General features: G+C 43.3%; 2 protein-coding genes across 4 annotated transcripts; both read left to right on the forward strand.

The window, feature by feature from the left end:
• The first annotated feature begins 1102 nt into the window (after positions 1–1102).
• Positions 1103–2798, forward strand: TMEM70 (transmembrane protein 70). Its single transcript, XM_079984780.1, has 3 exons — positions 1103–1381; positions 1582–1693; positions 2318–2798. Exons 1-3 carry the CDS (start codon positions 1175–1177, stop codon positions 2764–2766), a joined length of 768 nt encoding a protein of 255 aa, XP_079840906.1. The 5' UTR covers positions 1103–1174; the 3' UTR covers positions 2767–2798.
• A 2246-nt stretch (positions 2799–5044) lies between these two features.
• On the forward strand, positions 5045–14061 carry LY96 (lymphocyte antigen 96). 3 transcript variants are annotated; one of them, XM_079985173.1, is made up of 6 exons: positions 5065–5340; positions 6776–6891; positions 9851–9946; positions 10915–11043; positions 12503–12555; positions 13650–14061. In XM_079985173.1, exons 1-6 carry the CDS (start codon positions 5306–5308, stop codon positions 13749–13751), a joined length of 531 nt encoding a protein of 176 aa, XP_079841299.1. In that variant the 5' UTR covers positions 5065–5305; the 3' UTR covers positions 13752–14061. The 3 variants fall into 3 exon arrangements, with proteins under 3 accessions (XP_079841301.1, XP_079841299.1, XP_079841300.1); XM_079985175.1 differs by lacking the exon at positions 12503–12555 and having other exon boundaries at positions 5045–5340; XM_079985174.1 differs by lacking the exon at positions 5065–5340 and having other exon boundaries at positions 6716–6891.
• Positions 14062–23394: the final 9333 nt, after the last annotated feature.

Genomic DNA, 23394 nt, shown 5'->3' on the forward strand with positions numbered 1-23394 from the left:
CCCATCTCACTTAAGAGGCCAGGGGCCAGCGCTGTCCGGAGACACTTCCAGGTCACGTGGCCAGCGTGACATCGCTGCTCTGGCGAGCCAGAGCCGCACACGGAAACGCCGTTTACCTTCCCGCTGGTAAGCGGTCCCTATTTATCTACTTGCACCCGGAGGTGCTTTCGAACTGCTAGGTTGGCAGGCGCTGGGACCGAGCAGCGGGAGCGCACCCCGCCGCAGGGATTCGAACCGCCGACCTTTCGATCGGCAAGTCCTAGGCACTGAGGCTTTAACCCACAGCGCCACCTGCGTCCCGGAATAAACCTACTTTGACCTAAAAACTGAAAACATGATGGGAAACTTTGGAACTCATGCAGAATGCTTTGCTAAAAACAGTGCTATTCCATGTGCTTGTGGCCTCTTGTTCTCTATAAATGTGCAATTTGCTCAACTGGCTCCCCCCCCCCCCAAATTTCAAATTCTGTAAATAGTAAAACATTATTTTACTAATGTTATACCTACTTGTTTTTATGTTTCGCTTTTTTACTTTGTATTTCACTGACCAAAGCACACTTGGTGGGAAGGAAATTTAATTACGGTAATAAAGTTTACTCGCATTGTGCTTACTTTCCGGATCTTGATCTTAGGATCCCTTCCAGAAACAGCAGGGCCTTTAAAGACTAGAAATCCGAATATCATTTCTATTCTGTGATATTAAGCAGGGTCGGGCGGACTTCAGGCTTGCAGGATCTTTTGTTTTGTTTTGTAGAGTAGAACTGGATTCTGATTCCCCCCAAAAACAAAAAGAATCCTGGGTCCAAAACCAAAAGTGATGGGAGCTCACACCCTTTCCACCCAAAAAACCCAAACTTTCTTTAGTACAAATTAGGGCGGGGTGTTGTTGCTGCTGCTGTCCGAAAGAATCCTTGCTGCAGGTGTACTAACAGATCCCGATTTACCACCTAAATGGCCAGAATTCCAGGCAGGTTTGTAACCCAAAGATTCCGCTTTCCTAGCGAACGTCTGGCTTGAAATCCACGTGTGAGACGCGAGCAAAGGCGCGCCGGCTCCCAGCCCCTCCTTCCCGGCCAAGCTGCACCGGAAGGGGAAGGACCGAGGCGGCGGCGGCGGCGGCGGCTTTGCTTGCCCTGGATCCGCCTTAAGCAGGGAAGGACGTGGGGTGCTGGGGATGCTGCTCCGGGCTGGGGTTCGCCTTCGCGCGCCCGGCCTCCGACTGTGGCTGCGGGGCGCCGGGAGATGTCACGCGCTCCTGCTTACCGAGAAGTATCCTGGAGTCCTGGAGCCGGGCCAGCGCTCTGTGGCTGCCCTATGCAGGCCGCGACTCGGGTGGCGTGGAGCCCCGGGATCTCTCTCCGCGATCGTGGGGAGCCAGCAGGTGCTGCCGCGTGGAGCACGTATTTTTCTAGTGATAGTGTCCCGGGAACGCTCGCTTTAATTCTGAAGGGGGTCAGGTGACAGGTGGTGGATACTCATCAGATGCACTGTTAGTCGTGAGCCATTTTCTTGCCATGTGATTTAGTGAATGGTGCATATACATATAACAATCTGAAACTCAAAATACATGTTTATCTGTAGGTTCCATCTCTCCATGTGCAGCCTCTTCACTGCTTCAGCACATCCTCCCTGCATGAAGATTCTGAACATGGCAGATTAGTTTATCGGGGAAATTTGGCAAAGGCAGTGCTAGGTGAGTATATTAGGGTTAGGTGTCTTGTTATGCTTTGGTTCTGAACACTCTGAAGTATTTAAAATTAGTTTTCACTGGGAATTGGGACCCTCTGTCCACCAGAAACTTGTGTAAAGGACGTAAGTCAGAATTGTCTTGCTTCTATCGCAGTTGAGGATTTGTCAAGTTAATTTGATAGCTGGGGGGGGGGAGTGTCAGCAGTGCAGCACTGCTTCTCCTGGTCTTTGATATGCCTAGTGACAATATGTCACTCTCTGTAGCCCAGGGCTGCATCATCATCATCATCATCATCATCATTTATACCCCGCCCATCTGGCTGGTTTTCCACAGCCACTCCGGGTGGCTCCCAACAGAATATTAAAAACATGATAAAACATCAAACGTTAAAAACTTCCTTAAGCACAGTACATTTAAAGCACATTCTGCCCCCCTTTCCCAAAATCATAAAAACTGTAGTTTGTTAAGAGTGCTGGGAATCGTAGCTCTGTGAGGGTTAAACAACAGTCATATGATTTTTTTTTTGGGGGGGGGAGTGTCTAACATGGTAACAGCTGCCCTTCTGAGGATGTATGAGCTCACAAGCTATTTCCAGTCTCTAAATATTAATTTGTCTTTCTCTTACAGGCGTGAAGTTCTTCTCTTACTCTACCAGCATGTTTAGTCTTAGCATGATACCTATTATCTTCTACAAAACTGGTGTGCCTGTCGACAACCTTCCTTTGCAAGTTATGTTTTACAGTGTTATAGGATTCTTTACATTTGTAACTCCAGTTACTCTGCATTTGATTACAAAGGGCTACATCATCCGCCTGTACCACAAGCCTGAAACAGACACGTACACAGCTATTACGTATAATGCTATTTTGGCGGAAAAGAAAACTGTGTTCCATCAAAAGGATGTGAAGGTTCCCGACATCAGCAAGATGTTCACAACATTTTATGCTAAAACGAAATCAATGCTTGTTAACCCTATGCTTTTTCAATATCCTCAAGACTATAATCACCTTATGGGTTATGACAAGCCCTTCACGTTTGACTTCGAAGAATCAAAAGAATCCAGCGAAGGGAAATAGATGTTTCTGAATAAAATGTGTGTATACGTGCAGACTATTCAGAATTCTTTTATAGAATCCAGGATACAAAATCCCAGAGCAGTTTTTTTCTTCATTAAAAGTACAGTGGTGCCTCGCAAGACGAAATAAATCCGTTCCGCGAGTCTCTTCGTCTAGCGGTTTTTTCGTCTTGCGAAGCAAGCCCATTGACGGCTTAGCGGATTAGCGCTATTAGCGGCTTAGCGGCTTTTATCGGCTTAGCGGATCAGCTGATAAGCGGCTTAGCGGCTTAGAAAAAGGGGGGGGAAAGGAAAAAAACCCCGCAGGAACTCGCAAGACATTTTCGTCTTGCGAAGCAAGCCCATAGGGAAATTCGTTTTGCGAAGCGCCTCCAAAACGGAAAACCCTTTCGTCTAGCGTGTTTTTCGTCTTGCGGGGCACCACTGTAGTTTGTTCAGTAAAAGGAACACTGATTAAAAGAATAAAACTGGAGTTGGTTACAAAAGGAATTTACATAAACGGGATGATGTTTGGTCGATTTTTGATTAGCTTAAGGCTTGCTTTTAATCATACGAAAGAGCCTTTTGGTCATCTTTGGAAAATCAAATTAAGCCGACATATGCATGAACTCCTTACAACCTCACGCAGCTCTTTTACCCTTTATTCAAGCAGGGAAACAATTCAGGAAGCCGCATTAACCGTGGTTTTCCATTTCTGATGTAACAGGAATGACAGTTAATGACTTTCCAAACAAGCCAGGATTCAGAACCATTAACTATAGCTTCCTGTGCAGATGGAACAGTTCTTAAATTGCTGGGAGAGTGCATGGTTAAGAAAGGGTTAAGATTTTGGTGTACCTGAAAACCTCTTTGTCTCAAATGTTAAGAATTGGATATCTTGAAAAGAGTACCGTATGTATCAAGCAATGCACAAGTGTTTGCTAAAATGTCTCTACCTATACAAACCACTAGAGGGACTCATAACTGTAGCATTGGTGAGGCCTTTGAAAATAGCTACGTACATCTTTAAAGACTTGACATAAACAAGCATTATAGGCAGCTGTATAATAATTCCAAGAAGTGGAACTATTAACACAATATTTTTCATATTATTTTGTAGAATTATAAAATGCACCCAAATGCTACTGATGTGTTATGCAATAAAATACAAAGAAGCGTACTGAATATGCTAAAAATCCCAACAATTTATACGATATTATGGTTAATATTCCATAAATTTATGGGGTCACAAATTAGGAAAAGTCTTAAATTTATTCAGCAGCTACCTAAGTATCAAGATGCTAGGTGCTTGTCTAACTTCAAGTAACTGATTTCAGAGAGTTTGAGCTACAGCACTGAAGGCCCTGTTTTCTTGTACCAGCTAAGCACCCCTGGGGCATGCGATACTCTAGGCAGTGGCCCTTGTGAGCAGTGCAGTTGCTGGGCAGGGTTATACTGGACAAGGTAGTTCCTTGGATAATTTGGCCCCAAGTTGCTTAGGTCTGTAAATACCTAAAGCCAAAATCTTGAACACTGGTTGGTACCATACTGACAGCCAGTAAATCTCCCTCAGCAGAGGTGTTACATAGTGTTGGTGTCAGAGACTGGCATGACACTGACGAGTATGCACCGGGGGAAGGAGGGCTGTGGTTTGTGGGGAACTGGACCAGCCAGGAGCAGCTTCCAGAGCAGGAAGAAGCAGGTCAGACAAGTGAAGGGCCAGATGCTTCCCCACCTTCTCCTGCACCACTGTCTCTCAGAACCAGGAAGGGATTGAAAAGGGATGAATAGAGGAAGTTGCCAGAAAGGCACAGACTGCAGCTGTGTGTACATAGCCCTTTGGGGGAAGGTATATAAACTGGTGGAGGGGGAGTGGTCCCTTGCATAGAGTGCAGACCTGGGAACAGCTGCCAAGAGTTTAGAACTGGTGTGTGTAGGAATCCAGAGCTGTAGAAGCGACTGTATTACCTTTGGCACTAAAGAGTTAACTATTTGCCTGTGCATTCCTTTGGCTGGGAAATTCCCTTGACAGTTGATGGGATGTTCCAGTCAACAACCTAGCTGCTGCACTCCAGCTGCAACTTCTAAACTAAGCCTGGAGGAAGCCCTACATGGAGCACATTGAAGGAATATCATCTTGAGGTTGCCACAACGGCCAAGCTATCTCGGTCCAGGAATGGCCATAGGTCTCTTACTAACAGACCTGCTAAAGAACAGGAAACTGGAAGAAGGAAGTAGCGGGAGGGAATGACTCGTGGTTGTCTGTATACTAATGCACAGAGTATGGGAAGCAAGCAAGATGAATTGGAGCTGTTAATGCAGGATGGCAAATATGACCTAATAGGCATTACTGAAACCTGATGGGATGAGACTCATGACAGGAATGTGTCATAGACTTATAGGGGGGTCTTTCTCGTGGGCACCAGTGTCTACTCAGATAACTAGTTTCCTGGGATTTCTTATAAGTTCATAGTGTAGTTATACCAATTAATGCGTATAAGGGAGTTCCATGTATCCCAGTAACAGACCTCCATTTTGGGGGCCCTGAAGCTTGAGCGGTCATGGGGGCCCCTTCACAACCAGCAGCGAGGTCTGGGTAACCCCTGCTTTCTTCTTCAATAGGGTTGTTCCACAACAGATCACCACACCTTTACATCTGTGCTACTGACTCTCAAAGTTTGGGAATTGTAAAAATATATGCAACAAAATTGATCCATTTAAATCATGCAACTCAAATTGAGTCTACTAGACCCCCCAAAATTAAGCAACGTGGACCCCTTCAGGATTAGGGACCCTTAAGCTTAATTAGTTCCATAGTAGATCCACCCCTAGTGTATCCTAACTATATCAAAGTCCAGAGATTTCATAGCAATAATATGTTCTACAGAAAATGTTTCTACGCAGGTGCTCTGGGAAAACAATATTTTCATACATAGCATGTACCTCAATAAATATGGACGCGGGTGGCGCTGTGCTCTAAACCACTGAGCCTCTTGGGCTTGCTGATCAGAAGGTTGGCGGTTTGAATCCCCGCGATGGGGTGAGCTCCCATTGCTTGGTCCCAGCTCTTGCCCACCTAGTTCGAAAGCAGGTCCAAGTGCAAGTAGATAAATAGGTACTGCTCTGGCGGGAAGGTAAACGCCGTTTCCGTGCGCTGCTCAGGTTTCGCCAGAAGCTGCTTAGTCATGCTGGCCACATGCTGTCTGCAGACAAATGCCAGCTCCCTCAGCCTATAGAGCGAGCTGAGCACCGCAGCCCCAGAGTCATCTGCGACTGGACCTAATGGTCGGGGTACCTTTACCTTTACCTTTACTCAGGTCTAGAAATATTTTCTGAATTTCTTTTTAACCATAATAACAGTTTCACCCACTACCTTTTATCAACTACACACACACACACACACACAGAGAGAGAGAGAGAGAGAGAGAGAGATATGTCATTCTGCTTTATTAGTTCTGAAATGCCAAATCACTGCATTTTTATTGTCTGGCATTTGGAGGACACAACAGAAGCAGTACAAAAACAACTCTTGAATAATTGTGATATGAAATATTATAAGATTTCAGCCACAAGCTACAGGACAGGCACAGTTGGGAGGGGAAGCAATATGTGCATACCCAAAACCTTTGCAGGCATTGAAATCAGGGTTATGCATGACCACCCTGGTACCATCATGAGCTCAGATGATCATGAGCAACTTCCTCATTTGATATTGTGAGACAAACACGTTGGTTCAATAGTTTTCTCTCTTGCCTTTTTAGAATTCACTTCTTGAAATGTAGTTTTGTCCAAACTGGGTTAGGTATAGATAATCAGGCAAAATTATTCTTCTTAAGCAACTAGAAAAGGCTTTCAAGCATTTGTAGTGCACCTTCTGTAGAAGCATAATTAAAAACGACAAGGGGGAAAAAGCCCCTGAAATCACATGTCTGAGGGTGGGTGACTAAGCGTAACTTTCTTCCTCTTAAGTAAAAATGATGCAATACTGTCTTGTATCCTTCTATGTGACCTGCTCTCGAAATGGTTTACAGACATAGAAACATGTTCCTGCTTGTTACGATTCTCTCCGTTTGTGGATTTACTGTGGCAGAAGAAAGACACCTGCTTTGCAGTTCAGACGACGTAACCATTTTATATTCCAACTGCAGTAAGTAAAGTATCAGATGGCTCTAATTTCCAATAGCGTTTGTGAAATAATTAGGATCACTTCCCCCTTTCCTCTGATTAAAGCTCCAGGTGTTTTCATTAGGATTGCAAACGTTAATTTCTGTCTCCAATTTCCATTTATTTAAGTAAGACAGAAAAAAAGAGTGTGTTGCAAATAATGCTGGAGAACAACCTGAATAATTGCTGGCTTTTATAGTTTTCAAGGGAGATCAGCCATTGCTTCTCAGTCCTAATATACTTTGGTGCAATCGGAGATATTTCACACTCGGCACAAACTGAGGGCCAAATTCAGTTGTTTTCATGAATCTCACGTCTCTTTAAACATTTGCAAATAGCAGTTCTGTGGGGGTAGGGGTGTGATTTGAATGTGACCAGGCCAGGATATGTGCATAACTCTTTCTACCTGCCTCCATGTCCCCCCCCCCCAACAGAAGTCACACACAGTTATTTGCTACGTTATGGAAAAAGTTATGTGTGCATGCTAGTGTGACAAGCAGCAGTTTAAGGGAACCAATTTTCACAGGGAAAAGTGTGTATGTGTATAAAGGTTTACACCCCTCGCCCTGCATGTCAGTGCTGATCTGGGTCGGCCTCCCCTGAGGTTGGCTGCCATTTCTAAAACTTCACACAGATCAGAGATGCTGGTGCCTCACCCAGTTTGTTTGTCACTCTGTGAGCCTGTAGACAGCTTCCTCATTCCTCATTTACCATTTTAAAACACATTTTAACACATTATCGTTGGGCCTCTGCCAAGCTCTCTCCCAGAAACTTCTTCCTCTTCTTCTTGCTTCTCTTTATTAGATACTTTCCATCTGCAGAAGAGTGCTGTGCAATTCAAAAGATTGCTCATTATTTTACGACTTTCACTTGGCCTTGATGAAGATATCATGCTACTGCTATTGCGTATCCAGGCAGAGACCCCCGGCCCAGAGAGACGACCAGAAGGAATAATGACTCATGACAATGTGTTATGGAATAAAAATTGGCCACAACTTTATTAAACCTTTCAGGTGTAGGAAGACCTTGCCTTAGGCATTGGGTGTGTATCTCTCCCAGCCCCACCAGCTGGGGGAACCGGGGCTCTTCATGGTGAATGGGATATGGGAGGGTGCACAGCAAGATGCTTGTGTATGCTGGCAGCCCACCCTATATCCCCGCAACGCAGGGGAGTTCACTAACAACCTTTCAGTGTATGGCCAGTAACTCCCATATACAAACCCCTTTAAGAGGGGACCCTGGAATTGCTGCGCTGGGGGGGGAGGTTGTGAATTCACGCCCCACCCCTTAAGGGAAGATAGACTAAAGGATTCCATGGTTGCTGCCTGCTCCGCCTCCTATTTAAGGAACTGGCCCCACCTCCCTGTGGTGCTGATTGGCTGAGGTTAGGCAGGAACCTCCAATGATTAGCAGAGGGAGGGAGGCCAGCCCAAACAGCTGGTGGGTCCCATATGACCAAGGTGCTGTGCGCGGTCCCACAAAGGGCACCCACAAAGGAAGGTGTGAGCGCTCATTGTTTAGAAAGTACAGGTGGTTAGCTAAAGGAGTATTAAAAAATATATACCGTATTTTTCGCTCTATAACACGCACCTGACCATAACACGCACATAGTTTTTAGAGGAGGAAAACAAGAAAAAAATATTCTAAACGAAACAGTGGATGTATGATTTTTGTGGTTCATGCTGTGGCCACAGACATGTGATCTGACGGTGAGTTTGGGGTAGCCCAATGCTGAGGATCCATGTGGATACGTGCTTTGTAACCACGTTTTAAGTGGGGAGGGAAGGAAAAGCACTCAAAGGACAAGGAACAAGCGTGGGGTGGGTGTAGAAGGATGCTGTTAATAATGCAGAAGAGGGGTATAAGAGGAGAAGGCTCCTCTCCTCTCCCACTTTGCTCCTTTAAAGGCTCTGCTTCTCTGGCTCGCTGAAAAACTTTGCTGCTATTAAGCCAGCTGAGTGGGGAGGAGAGAGGGACAGAGAGCCTGCTTGTGGAAAAACTTTGCTGCTATTTAGCGAGCTGTTCTCTCCCTCCTCCCCGGCTCGCTGAAAAAAAAACAGCTCCGGACTCTGCTCTCCCACTTTGCTCCTTTAAAGCAAGCAGGCTCTCTGTCCCTCTCTCCTCCCCACTCAGCAGCTCTTCTCCCGCTTTGCTGTTTCAAAGCAAGCCACTGAGGAGGGAAGGAAGGGGAACCATGGATCCTCTGCTCACGACTGCAGCAGATCCCCCCCGCCACCCGTAGGCATTCGCTCCATAACACGCACAGACAGTTCCCCTTACTTTCTAGGAGAAAAAAAGTGAGTGTTATGGTGCAAAAAATACAGTATGTGGATAACCATAAAAGGGTGGCTTTACTGTATTTCCAAGTGCATCACCACAGATCAATGGATAAAGTAGCACAATGCAACATGGGTGTCTGTAGTACTGTACTCCAGTGTGATCAGGATGAAAAGCCGAGAGAGACAGAGCAATGCTTGATTTCTGTTTGAATCCAAGGCTGCTGCAATGCGAAAAGCAAGACCCTTTTGGAGTGTGTGTTTTTTATTTTAAACAAAACTGATTCCTTATTTATTTTATAAGTTTTTAATATTTTGAATATACAGCAGGCATTTTCCAAAACAAAACAAACAAAAACACTTCCCTCAAGGAAAACACTGTACAGGCTTCCTCTTATCACATGATTTTGGAAAACTTTATGTGCTTTGATTTGACCGTTTTGGAGTGTTAATGCTGCAAACCCCTCCATCACACACACACACACACTGCTGTCCTTCATTCCAAAGGAATCTCACACCTCTCAGAGATTGGGGTGACATGCAACAATATTAACTTCAAAGGTGAAGTGTGTTGCATTTTGCATTTCAGCAGAGGCTCTAATAAGGAAGCTTTGTGCCACTTTGTAATGAGGTTTGCAACATTATTAAACTTTCTTTGTTATGCAGGTGGAGGCCTTCCAACAAAAGACTTCTCCCTTAAAATAGAGCCGTGTTCACTAAAGCGTAATAGAAAATGGCGGGGAACTCTTTTCTGGATTCCAAGTAAGATATATTCCTATTTCAAGTAACACCAAGCTCATAGCTTTACATTACTACGAGATGCACTTCAACCTGAAAGTTTTATTCATTGCTGGGCTGTATTAACTGGTGGCTTTGTGCTTATGGGAGGTTTTTCCAGGGAGGTGGGGTGGGGATCTGATTGCCATATCCCATACTGCTTGGGAGGAGTGTGTCTCCCGATCTCCAGAAACACTTTTTTGGGAAGGGGTGCTCAGGTGAGGCAGGGTGTATTAGTGAAAATCACGTGCCCTGCCTTGCACTAGTGGTACAACCTATTCCATAGAACTCCAGAAGGGATGTTGTTAAAACTTGGACAGAAGAAGTAGTTTATCACAGCTGCTCAAGGACAGAAAGCAGATGTTGAAAATCAACTCACAAATGAAGCCATTTTGTCCTTAGGCTTTTAGAGAAGATCTTATCATTATGTGGAGGTGGGAAGGAGAGACATTTGGCATGAGCCAATCCCACTTCCATTGGTTTGTCTATACATTTCACATAATTTACCCTGGATGTATTCTGATTTTGTTTGTTCGTTTAGAGGTTCTCTGTAATACTGCAAGCAAAGCAACCTTTTGTTGTTTTCTGGACATTTTATATTTGCTAATGCTTCTGAGAGCCAGGTATACTTAGTGAATTTTCAATCCTGCGTTTGCTACTGAAAAGGGAATATGGGAAACAATTACACAATGGGAGAATGAAGCTTTTATCTGTTCCAAGCTGTGTGTGTGAAGAGGTGGAAGTATGAGGATAATAGTCTACAATTCATGTCTCATTCATCTAGATTATTACACAAAATACATTGTAAAAATTCCTTTGGATTTGAATGAGCTCAGAAAGTGTTCTAGATCACAAGTGTATTTTTGCCTTCCCTGAGAAAGCCATTGAATGTTGTCAAGATTGTAATTGAAATTGTTGCCATGTAACATGCTTTATTGTGTTAATTTTTATAGGGGCTGATTTAACCATTTTGAGAGCACATGTAAACATATGGTCTAAAGGGTTTGAAGCCGTGAAATGGAAAGGTACCCTTTGCGAAGGTGTGGATGATGGCTATACATTTTGTGGAGCTCTGAAGGGAGGTAAGAGTACATTATGGCCAGTGGCGTAGCGTGGGGGGTGCAGGGGGGGCCGGCTGCACCGGGCGCAACATCTGGGGGTTAGGGTTAGGGTGCGCAAATCCATGGGTTAGGGGGCGCAAATTACTTGCCTTGCCCCGGGTGCTGACAACCCACGCTACGCCACTGATTATGGCACCTTTAGCTGACATACAGGGTCTGCCTTTGCTCTTAGCTTGAAATCCTGCACAGGCTTTTCTAAGTCTCCTGTTTGTTTGTTTGTTTGTTTATTTGCTAAAGGTATTTGGACAGTTGTGTGTCCAAAAACTGGGACACATGCAGAAGACACGCAAAATCTTACAGGGACAAGAGTAGGTCTTACATGGGGCCATCACTTTTCCCCTCCATCACACTTTTCTAAATCTAGCCGGATCATAGCAGAACAACAGTTGTGACTTTTAAGTCTTTGCTACCAGGCTAAACTAATGATATAGTCAGTGGTAAAGTGGGGAAAGGGAGCATGTGCTTTGCCCACAGAAGGGCCCATGTTCGATTCCTGGCATCTCCAGGTATGGCTGGGAGGTTCTCCTGTCTGAAACCATGGAGAGCTACAGTCAGTGAGTGTAAGCAGTACTGAGCTAGAGGCGTCAATGTTTTGATTCAGTGTAAGGCAGCCTCTCCCTCATGCAGGTAGCTACCTTCAACTGATTCTCATCCCAGCCTTACTCTTCCATCAATGACTTCCATAGGGCTAAACCAGTATTGCACTAATTGCTATGTACAAGGGTAGTTCTATGTTAGCAAACATGCACCCACAGCACTGTGCTAGGGCACATTTTCAGTTCATGTGGGATGCCATTAATACCATAGCAACTGGCCTCTGGAAAGTTGAGGCGTGGCCCCTCTCACTACTGGCTATTTTTGCTTTTTGAAAGGAAATTCTGGGACTTGGGAGACTTAGGGAAGTTAAACAGATTAACCCCCCCCCCCCCAAAAAAAGGGTAAAACTGAAGATGTGTCAGAAGACAGGATTCTTTCAAGAAACAGTAAATTTATACATTAAATTCAGTGGATGTTACAGGTTTCTAAACAAGATGGAAAATGTGCAGCTTATATTTACTTCAGTTCCTTAAACCAAATTGTAGAATTGTTACAGTTTAGGCCTTAAAACTTAGGTTCTGAAACAAGGTGGTACTTTCTGTCAGTTTTCCAACATTCTATAAATCTCACTTCTGAGGCTCCTCTATTAGATGCTACCCCTCTACATTTGTTCTAGAAATCCCACCCACTGAAGAAATGTGTAAACTTCTTAAGGTGCAGATACAGTATTTGTATAATTGTAATTTTTTTCAGCTTGTAAACCACATTGTGTATATAGAAAGGCAGTATACAAATGAAAAGTGAAATGAAAAGTGAAATGAAAGAATAATGGGATAATGTTGTTTTTGTCATGCTCAAGTTCTTGATGATTGTTCTTCTGCAGAGACAATTAACACAACTGTGAGAATCAGTGGTAAAGAGCCAACATATGAAGAGGTACTTTCTGAATCAAAACTTAATAATAATACATAATACTTTTGTATTATCATTATTTATTTATTTATTAAATTTCTATACTATCCTTTATTTGAGGATCACAGGGCGGTTTACAATATAAAAATATAAGAATAAATAGCATAGTAACAAACAAAACAATATTGCCCCCCAAGTTCAAAAGGCCATAGATTTGACTCATTAGAGTCAAAGGTCTGGGAGAAGATATGTAATGAAGGCACCAGGAGAGCCTCTCTCTTGAATGGAGTGGCTAACTTGGTGTTATGTATAGGGTGTGTCATTTTATGGGGTGAAACTTAATTTATTGCAAATTTCTTCTGTGAGGGGTCTTAAAAATATGTTTTTGGGTGTGAGGAATTTAATTCTGCTATTATTTTTGTAGTGGGCAACATTTAGCCGTGCTCATGGTTTGTTCCTCTCCAGATAAACCACAAATGGAAACCAAGCTTTGTTCTTAGCTTACAACTTGTGTTTTGTTTAAGATCGGGGTCACACATAACTCCATGGTTTATTCCCAAGGGAGGAGGGAAGTGAGTACAATTAATCAGCATTCACAGTAAACTATAGTTTATTTTAGACAATGTCTTGCCATGACTTGCAAACAGATCACAGCATGCAGTATGGCATGTACTAACTTCTTGAATAGCTTTCTGCTTCAGATTACAGGAACAACTGTTGGCTTGCTGGCGAGCCCATCCTTTTGAGGATGGAGGCTGCTTTCCATTGACATGAGTGAACAGTTTGCTTGTCTGGGAGTGTCACATGTGCAGATGAGTACACACAGGGCTTGGTTTAACTTGCCAAGGACTATATTGTGTGAAATCACTTTTATGAATATGTCAATACTGTGTTACCTAACATTATGGGAAATTTTTCAAAAAGACAGAAACCAGTAAGGAATAATACGCATTGGACAACTGACTCACTATTCCGGAATCCCCTGAAATATCAACTTGAGGCAACTTCAGCAGATAGTTCTAAACTAGCCCTCAGCTCCAATGAAATCGCTGGCACTTAAGAATGCACAATATAAGCACCTTTCACAATTACAAATTAACTCATTTTCTTTCTTTTAGGGAGAATACACAATTGTTGTAAAAGGATTCGCTGGTCATCACAAGGAGCTGATAGCTTGCCTGAATTACACAATCATCATTAAACAGCCACTTTCAAACTAAAGAAGTTCTTCTCAACCATTTCACAGCACAAGAGCTATTTTCCAGAGAGAAGTGGAATCAAATCTAGTCACAGAAATAATCAGCTGAAAGATTCTGGTTTTCCAGGACTGTTGTCTGAAAAATTAGAAGATGAAAGCAAATGTTCATTTCTATCACTGCTGTTGCTAAAGGCTGGTTCTGTGTGTGTGACATTTACACATATGCACACACACCATATGAGTACACACATCTGTGTACTCCTTGAGCAGCAACTGGTTGCTTTCATAATTTACTGAACATTTTTGGTATCTGATTAAAAGTACTGCCGTGACTGCCTTTTCCTTCTTGCTATTTTCCCCACATCACTCTCTGCTAATTCACCAACAGCTTGTATAAAAGCAAGTATAAATGCAGGAGGCCACAGAAGTAAGCTTTGGGCTTAGCACACCCATTTTGCTTTTCATTGCCCTTAGAACTGCAACATAAGCCAAGGTGCATGTACAATGTCCAGGTAACATGGTCAGGTGACCTGTGTGTCATACTGCATTTTGATTGGATCGTCTATTTTAACTGCTTTGAGACTCTACTGACAGGCTGCACACGCACTATACAATTAAAGCAACCCCCCCCCACCAAAAGAAGCAGCTTAGGAACTGTTGAAAATATCACAGGCTCCCCTAGGGTCATGATGCCTCTTGCGCATCCTGCAAAGCTTATGATGTCACTTGCTGAATTTCAGATGCCAGCCATTCTGAGCAATTCAGATTTTGTGGCCAAAGCTGAATGAGGAATCCTTAACAAAGGGTCCATTGCAGAGAACAATACATTTGTGTTTGATGAACGGCAGCAACAAAGCACGTTGCGGTAAGGGAGCATATAGAAAATGGCGACATCACTCCCTGTTCCGCTTACCTCTTTCCATGAGGATGAGAAAGCCAAGGCTGGTGCTTAATTTCACTTTTCAATGCTTCCTTTGTCACACTTCAGAAGAAACGGAACAAAAGAGCATTGTCTCAATGAACAAGGAATTATTGATGTTCCCTGTGCATCATCTAGCACCACAGTGTCTGCTGCAAGTGTGGGTATTCCTTTTTTCACATTAATATGTCACAGCCAGGTGGTTTCTAGTGAAAGAACTCTTAAGGAATGCCGGAGTTCCTTTGAGGAGACAACAAAGAGGCTTGTGACAATGAACAGATTTATTGTGGCATAAGCTTTTGTGGACGAGAGCCCACTTCATCAGATGCCTGAAGTATTATCCTCAGCTGACAGATGTACTCATAAACACATGCAAGCATAGAGCAAACAAATATGAGCAGTGAGTTCCAAAGACCATGGAGACCAGAGGTACAGTCTGTTACATTTCAACACAAGGCTGAAATTTATACAAGAGAATAGAAGTCTTTGGCAATACCTTTTGCCGTATATACCGTACCATTTTAAAAAAACCCCTCACACAAATATACCATAGAAACAGTACCCAAAGCAACTAAAGATAGATGTTCATTTTGTATGTTTTTAAACCTGGAAAAGATTGCCAAAATAAAAATACCTTCCATTGTTTCTGGAAAGTACAGATAGTGGGCGCCTCTTGTACCTTACCAGGGGTGCTGTTCCACCAATACAGCCATAAGTGAATACAATCAAATGCATTTAAAATTCTAATTTATCAGTTTCAGACTGGAGTCACGATTTGATGTTCTTGTTCAGAAAAATGCTGATGTGAAATTTGTTGCAAACCAGAAACAGAGTGCCTGGGAGACTCCTGTTCATTTTTAATGCAGCAATTTCAAAGTCCTATTTTGATGCCCATTTCTTATTTTGCATAAAGGTTGGTCTTTGTGCCCAGAACAGAATAATGAAGGACATGCTTGTCAGGTGACTTATTCCAGGGCGGTTTACAAAGTTATGAATGAAATAATAAAATGAGACATCCAAAATATAGAATATGTTTGGAAAACAGCAATCATAAGTAGCATAAAACAGAAAAGACGATAAGAAATAATAATAATGGAGATAAAGTATTTTCTTAGCACCGAGAAAGGTAACCGCGTGGGGACACATGAGCCTCCCTCAAGAGAAAGTTTTGCATGAAGGATGACATGACTGAAAATAGCCCTAGTTGCCACAGGTCACCTCAAAAGGTGGAAACAATTGGAGGAAAGCACTGACAGACGAACCTGAGTGCATAGGGAGGTTAATATGGAAGCAGGCACACACCCATTGGAGAATGAGACCTGATGTTAGGGCAGGTACTATAAGAAGCTGTAACAGTGCTGCTACTACAATGCAGTGGGTATCAGCATAGAGCTGGCATCTGGGTTTGTTGCAGTGACTTTTCACTGGGTTTATGTGACTGTAAAGGAGACTGGGTAACCGTGAGTAATGCAGCTCGCTCTCTGGACTGTATTCAGACAATGGCGATGCACCCCCCCCCTTCACTCTGTATTCAGAGGGTTCCAACCGCTGCTTCTGACACAGTTAGCTTCCATCAGTTTCCATCTCGTACCTATCCCCTCATTTCTTCTGAAATGCTGCATTTTGATGCATTCCCCCCCCTCCCCAAACCACTTCAATCTGAACCAAGAAGAGGAACAACCTAGCTGTTTTCAAAGCTGGCAATGTGGGCACAACCAATATTCCTGGCAGTGAAGTTGCAATTTGCTCTGTAGCCACTAGGCTGTGGTGTGTTTCACTGAAATGAAGCTACGCTCACAATTTTACTAACTCTCAAGCACGCAAGGCTAATTTAAGGAAATTCATTTGCAAACTTGACTCCCAATATACAACTTAACAAACCAACATGGGGACTGTGGGTGATGCTACATCCAATCATGTTTGCTTAGAGAGGTTAGTTCTATTATTCTAGCCACATGATGCATAAATAAAAGAAGAAATAGGCGTACATCTTCCATGGTAAGTGAAAAAGACACTCAATAGTATGGCAGGAAACCAGCCAAAGGAACTTCAGCCATTATTGCCCACTCTAATAATTAATTTCCCTTAAGCATTCACAGGGTGTAGTGTTCAAAACATATTTCTCATCAATAAAGGAGCACACATATTCACAAAGTGTCAAAAAATGTATATCACATTTTTATTACTCATGTTACCAAAACATCAACCATTTTCAAAAACATTTAAATTAATCCAAATCGACAGACCTGGCTCTTAGGATAGCTAGCTCATACAGGGACAGCAAAAGAGGTGACGTTGTCAGGTGAGTTTGAGATTTAGGTGCACATTCTGGACATGCTATTAACCTGCACCCACAGAAAGAAAATATGTACTGTACTTACAGTTGAAGCATCAGTTAGTTTCATGTATCAGAGTGTTTTCTGTCAAGAACAACAGCAAAAGAAACCACCAGTCGCTGATGTCATCTAATGCATGGGGCTCCTTACAGGCTCATGTCACTCCAATGTTCTTGGTAGAGTTATGTGACAGGTGCTTGTATTTTCAATGCGTTTCACTCCTGGGTAAAAATACTTCACCCAGTTATGGGTCACACAGGGTGAATGGTTCCAAATGTAAGGGGAAAGGTGCTGGGAATCTGGGTTGCCTTTGAACTCGGGGAGTTAATCAGAACGATCCTGTAGAATACTTGGGCAAGCTGCCTTCAGTTATGTATGAAGGCTGAATATATATATATGCCTGGCAGCTGCCTTTTAGAAACCAGCAAGCACCTTAACATTTTAGGTGGATGGAAGCATGACAATTACCGCCGAAAACAGCACAGATCCTATGGTAATGTCATGAAATTTGCAAAGAGAAAGCTATAGGCTACCTTTCACCCACCCCACCTAATGCATGTCAGGAAAAGCATGCAAAAGAATACAAACAATAAATGTGTAGCCTGTCATTTCAGATAAGCATGAAAAAGGCCAAAAGCCTTGAAGATAAACTGCTGCACAGATGACTCAGTACAAACCTGGGAAGGGAGGAGAGACCAATTTCACTTAAAGTGTAAGGCCTACTTAAGCAGTAGCTTTCCATCCCTTCCTTTGCTTCTGCATATCTGGCAATATAGCTCTCTTTAGCCTTCATGAACAAGAGTTAAAGGAGTGATGCTAGCAGTGTCTGAAATACCCTCATCAATAAATGTGAAATTATAGGATGAATTGGGAGCCAGAATACTATAGAATACAACATTTAGTTCCAGTGTTAGCACCTGTCCAATTGGTATACAATTGGATTAGAAGTTTCTGGAAGGGGCCACACGTCCCCCATCCCTGATTCATCCTATGCAGCTTTACAAGAGTACATTTTGTGAGACGCAGGTCACATTAACACCATACTGTATTTTTAAAGCACATGACTGAGCTCAAAGGATCCTGGGATCTTTAGTTTACCCCTCAGTGGTGTAATATGGGTTGCCAGGGCCCAGGGCCATGTGGTGGGGGGGGGGCAAGGGAGGGAAACAGAGTAAGCATGTTGAAATGTTGCGGCCCTAACAATTTTGTGCCCTAGACAACTGCCCCTATGCCCCCCCTCCATGCTACACCACTGTTAACCCTCAAAGAGTTACAATTCCCATCACTCTTAACAAACCACAGTTCCCAGAATTCTTGGTTGGGAAAGCCATGTGGTATAAATGTATAGTGAAGATGTGACCTCAGGCTGCCATTCTAACTCTACTTGCCATGGAGTAAGCCCCACTGAATTCAATAGGACTTACTTCTGAGTATACAAGGATCACATTGTCAGAGATCAGAAGCAGTTCACATCAGGATAACCACTGGTGGACAAGATTGTCCACACCCAACATTTGTTGACTCTCGGCTTCTTTTGAAGAAGTATAGTCTCATTTTTGGCAGACAAAAATATTTGCTTTACACTGCACTCCAAACATGCAGTATTCTAAGACAGACCTGCAGAACTTGGGACCCATTATGGCAAAACCAGTCCACTAGCAATCTCCCCGTTTCTGCCATTCCTGGCAGGCAATAAAAGCAGGAAGCGTATTAAGCTCAAAAACCCACAAATTTGATAGTCATGGTGACCATGCTCCCCTTCCCTTTGTCCCTCCCCTGGTTTTTAACTTCATACTGCAATAGCCCTGCTGCCTTATCTTGAGCCTTAAACTTATGGTGCTTTCAGAGCTTCACAATTTTAGGGTGAGATTTACATCCCAGCAAACTTAGGCTGCACAATTAAAGCTGGTTTGGAGCCCTTGCAGAACAAGCCCTACAAAGACTGGAGTTTTTTGTGATAAGGAAAGCGATGAGAAAATACCTTGGAAGGTGTAGGATAACAGTTGCCTAATGCAACATGGTCTAATCTCTCCACAAGCAAATCAGGATAAATGCTCATTAAATAGCCAATGTTGTTTAATCTCTCAGCAAAAAAATTAATAAATAAAATCAAACTCAGTGCTCATTAAATTGGTTGTCTGCAAGTGGCTTTAGAGAAGAGGCAGGGTTTATCTCTGACAGTGTTGTGCTTCAGAGACACAGTCACACCCGCACAATACATTTAAAGCATATAATACACATGTTCTCTCCCAAAGAATGCTGGGAACTGTAGTTTGTTACAGATGCTGGGAACTGCAGCTCTGTGAAGGGGTAAACTACAATTCCCAGGATTCATTGCAGGAAGCCATGTGCTTTAAATGTGCTTTAAATATATGCTGTGAAAAAAGTACAGATCGGAGTTAGAGGTGAAACCCTGCTCCTTCTCCCTGAAACTTCTGTTCATCCCATGAACAGAACTTGGAGGAAAGATGGGGTCTGTGGCAGTAACAAATAATGGCTAGCTACCAATGTGAGCCAAAACTTGTGGTCACTGCTTCAGCTCCTACTGGTCAAATGTATATTGGTGGGTTGTTCATTTTGCACACTTATTTAAAGGAGCAGTTCCTATGCAACCAATTTTCTTTTGCTTATAATTTTTGGGCATTAAGGCTATAATCCTGTGCACACTTATTTGGTAATAAATGCCATGGTGCACCTGCACCTGCATCTGCACCAGCTAAACCAGATGACTTCATCTGCCCCAGCTGCAATAGAACATTCCTCTTCTGAATTGGTCTCTACAGTCGCAGCAGGCACTGTAACTCTCCAGTGGTTTGACTTTACCACTGATGGTCCACTATTCCATTGTCTCGAGACAGAAGGACACCACCAACAGTTGAACACAGTTGTGTTTACATCCAAGAAAATGTGCACAGGAGCAGGTTACATAGCTCCATTCATTCTTGGAAGGTATTTGACATATGCGAGCAACTTAAAGAATGAGAGGAGGAGTGTTTGGCTGCATTAGTTTGGGGTTGTGCATAAACTCGATTGTTCTGAGTGACCAGGCAGGACTGAGCTTGGATTATGTAGTGAAGCAATGTTTACAGAATACAGTAATGAAAGTGCCAGATAGTACATTTTTGTGTGTGTTTATCAAACACTCCCTGGACTTTCCATCAGCTACCAAGAGGAAGAATGAATAATTTCCTGTTTTACTACTAAAGGAACCCTTTCCAAAGGAAGTTCTTAGCCTTTATTTCCTCATATGATTCTTTCCTATGACCTTGTTCATTGTATTGTTCTGAAAAAAAGATGATTTTGTAGCTGAAGGCTGTTTATGAAAATGAAGCCGCTGACAGTGGTTAGACTATCATCACTGACTTTTATTGAGCATCCATTCTGTGTTTTATTTTTGGGGGTGGTTATATGACAATGGGCATTCATCCTGCATTCATCCTGATTTGCTTGTGGGGTGTTTGTGTGTCTTCATCTTCTATTTACCCTACAAATGCATTTCCCTGTCACTTTCTAAACAGCAAAAGTGGATTTGTTGTGCTTAATCTAATCCAATTGCACAGTCCTCCAATTCTGGCATGCACTTGAATCCCTTCCTGTAAAATACAACACACTTGCAATCTCTTATTCTGTATATAAGTGTATTGTTATAAAGCAATAGCACAATCATATTGCTCAGAAGAACTGAGAGGCATCACCATGCACAACTATTGCATTTACTTTAAAATATTTGAGTTTGGTATTTGTTATTTCCCTCCATTATTGCAATTCAGGGTTGGGTTAGTGCAGCCATGGAGGGGAATTGTACTATATTGCTGTTAATGCAGACTGAAGCTTTCCTCTGCTTCTGCAGATGCAAGCATGATCGTGTTCAGATATTTAGTGCCAAGCAAGACCAAAGGGCGTGATAAATAGATGTTCAAAATCAAGCGGAACAGTTATACAGAAAACACTTTAACAATAACTGGGCGAATACTGACAGAACAGTTTACGAAAAATTACGTGTATTGTCGGAAAAGTGGAATACAAGTAATAAATAAAATCAATAATTTAAATGGAACTACTGTACAATACAACTCACCAGAGTGGGAAATAAGACTATTACTGAATGACCCGTGTACCTGCCCAGTCTACTGTTCAGATGCTAACAGCGGATTGACACCTTTCTCCCCCTGCTCTTCCTTCTTACAGTTATTTGGTCCACTGATAGCTCAGCTGGTTAGCATGTGGTGCTGATAATACCAAGGTTGTAGGTTCAATTCCCATAAGGGACACCTGCATATTCCTGCATTGCAGAGTGTTGGACCAGAATGGTCCTCATGGTCCTTCCAACTCTATGATTTGCATTTAAATCTGACCTGGACTCAACAACCCTTCAAATAGAGGGTTCCGCTAAAGGACTGTCCTCCGAAAATGAGGCTGCCTGGTCATCCTATTTGGTGTAAAGACGAAGAAACAAATGCCAGCTTTTGAACATTTCTTTTCTGTTCAGAGTTTATACCATGAGAAGTGCCTAAGGAAATAATGATCACAGTGTTTTCGATATAAAATGCTGTGCAATAAAAACAACTAAAATCTGGTGCTACTTGCAGGCTTCCTATCTAATGCTGCATTTCTTTCAATGCACAGTAGGTAAAATGCGCTGCCAAAGAACATGAAAAATATGTGTGTAACCTGGTCCCAGCCATTAGCATGAAGATGTCAAATGTCCGGTAGATAAGCTTCTGCGCAGTTTGTACTAACTATAGTGCCAGGAAAGGAAATAATAATTCAGTGAAAAAGGAAATGAACAACATCTGCTGTCTCAGAGCTATCAGTTCAGACTTGTTATCAAAGCAGCAATCATTGTTAGGATTATTAGATTATTATAATTCATTGTATTTATTGAATGGATTTAAACCTGGCCTTAATAATAATAATAATAATAATAATAATAATAATAATTTATTTATATCCCACCCATCTGGCTGAGTTTCCCCAGCCACTCTGGGCGGCTCCCAGTCAAGTGTTAAAAACAATACAGAATTAACTATTAAAAACTTCCCTAAACAGGGCTGCCTTCAGATGTCTTTTAAAAAGAGGATAGCTGCTTATTTCCTTGACATCTGATGGGAGGGCGTTCCACAGGGTGGGCACCACTACTGAGAAGGCCCTCTGTCTGGTTCTTTGTAACCTCACTTCTCGCAATGAGGGAACCGTCAGAAAGCCCTCGGTGTTGGATCTCAGTGTCTGGGCTGAACGATGGGGGTGGAGACGCTCCTTCAGGTATACAGGACCAAGGCCGTTTAGGGCTTTAAAGGCCAGCACCAACACTTTGAATTGTGCTCGGAAACGTACTGGGAGCCAATGTAGATCTCTCAGGACCGGTGTTATATGGTCCTGGAGGCCACTCCCAGTCACCAGTCTAGCTGCTACATTCTGGATTAATTGCAGTTTCCGGGTCACCTTCAAAGGTAGCCCCCCACACAGCACATTGCAGTAGTCCAAGTGGGAGATAACTAGAGCATGCACCACTCTGGCGACACAGTCCGCAGGCAGGTAGGGTTCAGCCTGTGTACCAGATGGAGCTGGTAGACAGCCGCCCTGGACACAGAATTAACCTGCACCTCCATGAACAGCTGTGAATCCAAAATGACTCCCAGGCTGTGCACCTGGTCCTTCAGGGGCACAATTACCCCATTCAGGACCAGGGAGTCCCCCAAACCCACCCGCCCCCACCCCCCCCAAACAGTACTTTTGTCTTGTCAGGATTCAACCTCAATCTGTTAGCTGCCATCCATCCTCCAACCGCCTCCAGACACTCACACAGGACCTTCATTGCCTTCAATTGTTCTGATTTGAAAGAGAGGTAGAGCTGGGTATCATCCGCATACTGATGAACACCCAGCCCAAACCCCCTGATGATCTATCCCAGCGGCTGCATGTAAATGTTGAAAAGCATGGGGAAGAGCACAGAACCCTGAGGCACCCCACAAGTGAGAGCCCAGGGGTCTGAACACTCACCCCCCCCCACTTTCTGAACACAGCCCAGGAGGAAGGAGCGGAACCACTGTATAACAGTGCCCCCAGCTCCCAGCCCCTCTAGACGGTCCAGAAGGATGTTATGGTCAATGGTGTCAAAGGCCACTGAGAGATCCAGCAGAACTAGGAAACAGCTCTCACCTTTGTCTCTAGTCTGCCGGAGATCATCGACCAGCGTGACCAAGGCAGCTTCAGTCCCATGGTGAGGCCTGAATCCCGATTGGAAGGGATCCAAATGGTTTGCATCTTCCAGGTGTGCTTGGAGTTGGTCAGCAACCACCTGCTCAATCACCTTGCCCAAGAATAGTAGATTTGAGATTGGGCGATAGTAGGGCATATTGGCTGGGTCTAAAGATGTTTTTTTAAGAAGCAGTTTAATGACCGCCTCTTTC

The sequence above is a fragment of the Podarcis cretensis genome (assembly GCF_951804945.1).
Source record: "Podarcis cretensis genome assembly, chromosome: 7".
In the NCBI taxonomy this organism is placed as follows: Eukaryota; Metazoa; Chordata; class Lepidosauria; order Squamata; family Lacertidae; genus Podarcis; species Podarcis cretensis.

Bases quoted from the DNA above. Each gene is read 5' to 3' on its own strand.
- LY96 (XM_079985173.1), top strand. From the start codon at position 5,306: ATGGGGGCCCCTTCACAACCAGCAGCGAGGTCTGG. The intron at 6,892-9,850 runs GTAAGTAAAGTA...TTTGTTATGCAG, and splicing joins CATTTTATATTCCAACTGCA to GTGGAGGCCTTCCAACAAAA. The intron at 9,947-10,914 runs GTAAGATATATT...TAATTTTTATAG, and splicing joins AACTCTTTTCTGGATTCCAA to GGGCTGATTTAACCATTTTG.
- TMEM70 (XM_079984780.1), top strand. From the start codon at position 1,175: ATGCTGCTCCGGGCTGGGGTTCGCCTTCGCGCGCCCGGCCTCCGACTG. The intron at 1,382-1,581 runs GTGCTGCCGCGT...GTTTATCTGTAG, and splicing joins CGATCGTGGGGAGCCAGCAG to GTTCCATCTCTCCATGTGCA. The intron at 1,694-2,317 runs GTGAGTATATTA...TTTCTCTTACAG, and splicing joins TTTGGCAAAGGCAGTGCTAG to GCGTGAAGTTCTTCTCTTAC.